Here is a 4,057-nt window from a genome sequence, read left to right on the forward strand (position 1 = left end):
AGGGGGAACCGTATCTGATGGGGGAACGCGGCTCGACGTAACAGCAGCAACTCGAGCACATTGCTGCCCCCTATATGTCAGGAGGACAAATAACACCTTTTCTGTTCAAATTGCCAACCCGCCATAGTGTGTGTGTGTGTTGATCAAATTCACCCGCCACTTCAAATATTTACCCACATTTGGCCGGTGGCGGGTGCTAATTTCCACCCCTGCTTACAACACCAAGGGTCCGACCACATTTGAATAACTGATTGAAGGAATAACGTCATGTGATTTTTGACTTTCCAGAAAACACTTATTTGTCGTTATTGTAAAGTACTATTTTTGTGGATCAATATTTGTGAATTAGCATGACAACATTTAAACAAACTTGATTTTATAATAATCAACAAATGCAAACGCCTTCTTATTTTATTTATATATTTTACGTTTTTGCTTTGATAATATTAACTGACCTTTTTCTACAATGTAACTTTGGGTAAAAAAAAGAGCAAATGTTTCCAAATTCCCACGGATAGTTGTGTGTGATGGTAGGATTGAACACCCTAAATCTGAAGCTGATTGGTTAATTTCTGTCCCATGGGGTAACAAAACATTCCAGGCTGTGAGCTTCTTGTTGAAGTATTGGGTTCCCCTTTGATGGTTCTAAAAGCATTTTTTTCTCTTCTGAAAAGAGAGGAACTATGTTCTCATATATCACAGAATGATGGAGGAATATTTCATGGTATTTAATATATATGCTAGAGCTGATCATTTTAGACAAAACAGATTAACTTCGAAAAATAGCAACTAGAAATATCTTTTATCCAGTAATGGGTCATATTTTACATTAGAACGGGATTTACCAGAAAACCTACACTTATCTTTTCAGATAGTCTAATTGTTCATTTCCTGCTATGAGCTAGCTTCCAGCCTTTCATATTGACAATAAAAAATGATAAATACACAGATGTGTTGGGAAACAGGGTTTGTTGGCTGACTGATATTTATCAGGCTGAAGTTGGAAAAGACTGATTCTCTCTGCGACTGAAAAACACAAGACCAGGTTTACTTGTTATTTATTAGAGGTATTTTTATTTAATAATCATCAGGAGCTGTCGACTGAAATGAAAATTACAACCTTGACATGATCATGTGGAGTCATTTTATCGAGTAATGGCTCAGAAGCGCCGTGAAGATGGTCGGATCTGACTCTCCGGCTCCAATGCGTGCTCCCAACGCAGGAGGGACAGATTTTCATAGGGAACAGAATTTCGTACAACACTGGCTTGTTTTATAAGCCCTCCAAGTTGAATGAGACAAACCAGTCGAGTTGTGATGGGATGCTGTTGTCCATTTTGTGTTTCTGTGTGTGTTTACAAACATCCCATTCCTAATCTAGAGGGTTTAATCTGATGTTGGCCCACTCTGCTTCTAGAACACCTTCAGCTCTTCTGGAAGGTTTTCCTCAGGTTTAGGAGAGTTTATGGGAATTTTGGACCATTCTTCAGAGTCTGATGTTGGACAGAAGGCTCTCAGTCTCTGCTCTGATTCATCCCGAAGGTGTTCTGTTGGGTCGAGGTCAGGGTTCTGTGCAGGCCCGTCAGATTCTTCCTCATCCATGTCTGTATGGACCTTGCTTTGTGCTCTGGTCCTCAGCCATGTTGGAACAGGAAGGGGCCGTTCTCAAACTCATCCCACAAAGATGAGAGCATGAGGTTGTCTCATAAAACCCTGTAAAACAAGGTTTTAGGAGAATAGTTCTTGTCAGTTTATCTGAATTATTTGATTTGTTAGAAGGTGGCCTGGCTGTCTCTGATTCTTTTCTTTTCGTCTCTGTGTTGCCACACAAATATTGATTCTTCCCTGTTTGTGTAACAAGTTTGCATGTGCAGAGCAGAACTCTGTCATTCCTACATAAAATCCAAGTCCTTTCTGTCTCTGGTTCCATTGTGTGGCGCTGCTGCCGTCCTGACTTCAGCTCCCTGGTTGGGTTGTCCGGTGGAATGATGAACCAGCACACCAGCTCAGGCAAACGCATTCGCAAACCCTCCCTGTTGTACGAGGACTTCGAGAGCCCCTCACTGCCACATACGATGCCCCAAGCGTCCCCCGCCCCTCCGCAGCCCCCGGTGAAGGATCCCGTCCGTCCAGGCCGCGTGACCAACCAGCTGCAGTACCTCCAGAAAACCCTGATAAAGTTTCTGTGGAGGCACCACTTTGCCTGGCCTTTCCACGAGCCCGTGGATGCCTACAGGCTGAACCTGCCGGTGAGTTGACTTCTTCTTCCTTTAACTGTCTGGAGGTTCGAGTTTCTGCAGACTATGGTCGCACCAACGAAATGAAATGCTGTCCGTCTTCATCTTCTTTCAGGATTATTATAAAATCATCAAACAACCAATGGATATGGGGACAATAAAGAAGCGTTTGGAAAATAACTTTTACCAAAGTGCAAGCGAGTGCATACAGGACTTCAACACGATGTTTACTAACTGCTACATCTACAACAAGGTAGGTTAAAAGTAAAACCAAATCATGTTTAAAAGAACATTTATTATCTGATGGTTCTTACTCAGGGATATCACAGGGTGACTAAAGCCCAAAGCAAATGGAAAAAACAAGAACATTCATTTAGTTTAAGTGTTAAAATAACAGTTTGATTTTTTTATTAGTGTTTTGATTTTAATAAGCATTTGTGGCTCCTCTGACACAAATTCAGTGATTTTCTAAACTGAGCCAAATGGCTGTTAAAACTGAAGCGTTCTGAGACGTCCTGAAATAAAATGTGATGTAAAATGTAGCTGAGAACCAAAGTATTTCTCATTTCTCAGTGTTTCTGTGTAATGTTCTGTCTCGTGTAGCCTATGGATGACATTGTGTTGATGGCCCAGTCTTTGGAGAAGATCTTTCTCCAGAAAGTTGCTCAGATGCCCCAAGAGGAAGTTGAGCTTCTTCCACCAGCTCCTCGAACCAAAAACAGCCGGGGAAGATCTCGCAAATCTCACAGTGAGTCTTCATAATTTGATTTGGCATCAAAAGTTCTCCAAACTCCCCATCATTTGGAGGAAGTAAACTTCAGCTCGAGTGTTTTCTGGAGCTTTTTAACGTCGTGTACTCGCTCTGTGTTTAGCCTCGCGGGCTCAGCAGGTGCCAGCAGTGTCCCAGTCAGCGTACTCGCCTTCCTCTTCAGACACGGGTGATTCCATGCTGGCCAACTCTCCTCAGACTGTTCTGACCAAAAGCCTGCCTCCAGCCAACATCATGGGCCTGCCTCCTACACAGCCCACAACCAAGGTGTGTACAAGGACACGATGGCCGCCATCATTCAGGCATTTTCTTTGTGATTTCTAACCTTCCTTCCTTTCTGTAGAAGAAAGGTGTCAAACGTAAAGCAGATACCACCACCCCCTCCACCATGGGCTTTTCTGTGGGCTTGTCAGGAGCAACACACATGCCCACCCACATGGTGGGCTTAGGGAAAGGAGGACACGGGGGCCAAGTCCACAACACCTCCATGCACACGCTCTCCTCCATGGGAGGCATGAGCCTGGAGACTCCACCTGGGATGGGCCTGGTCAGGAGCCCCGGAGGTCCTGTCCTCCTCCAGCCCATGATGTCGGCTACGGGTCGCAGGGTGGGCAGCGGACGCCCCATCAAACCCCCCAACAAGGACTTGCCCGATTCTGTCCAGCCTCAGCCTTCAAAGAAAAGCAAACTGAGTCCACAGCTGAGGTACTGCGGCGGGCTGCTGAAGGACATGCTGTCAAAGAAACACGCCGGCTACGCCTGGCCTTTCTACACGCCCGTAGACGCAACCTCACTAGGACTGCACGACTATCATGACATCATCAAATGTCCCATGGACCTCAGCACCATCAAGGTACGTGTTTACAGCTGCAAGAAGCTTCAGAAGGATGTTTGTTTGCAGCAGTTTAAACAAATGAGTCAGGCACTAGGACCTGTGGGGTCACCTTACTCAAGCTTTCCCTGCTCTCCTGCAGCTGCTGAAATCAGGTGAGAGGAAGAGTCTGTCAGGGGTGGAAATTAAAAATTTTTTTACCAGTCACTCAAATATTTT

The 4,057-nt window shown here is 44.7% G+C and overlaps 1 protein-coding gene across 1 annotated transcript; it reads left to right on the forward strand.

Moving 5' to 3' along the window:
- Positions 1-231: 231 nt before the first annotated feature.
- Positions 232-4,027, forward strand: LOC108245996 (bromodomain-containing protein 2). The gene is made up of 5 exons (XM_017433298.3): positions 232-2,249; positions 2,353-2,490; positions 2,841-2,985; positions 3,110-3,273; positions 3,350-4,027. The coding sequence occupies exons 1-5, from the start codon at positions 1,986-1,988 to the stop codon at positions 3,995-3,997; spliced, it is 1,359 nt and encodes a 452-aa protein (XP_017288787.1). The 5' UTR covers positions 232-1,985; the 3' UTR covers positions 3,998-4,027.
- Positions 4,028-4,057: the final 30 nt, after the last annotated feature.

This window comes from Kryptolebias marmoratus, linkage group LG16 (genome assembly GCF_001649575.2).
Source record: "Kryptolebias marmoratus isolate JLee-2015 linkage group LG16, ASM164957v2, whole genome shotgun sequence".
NCBI lineage: Eukaryota > Metazoa > Chordata > Actinopteri > Cyprinodontiformes > Rivulidae > Kryptolebias > Kryptolebias marmoratus.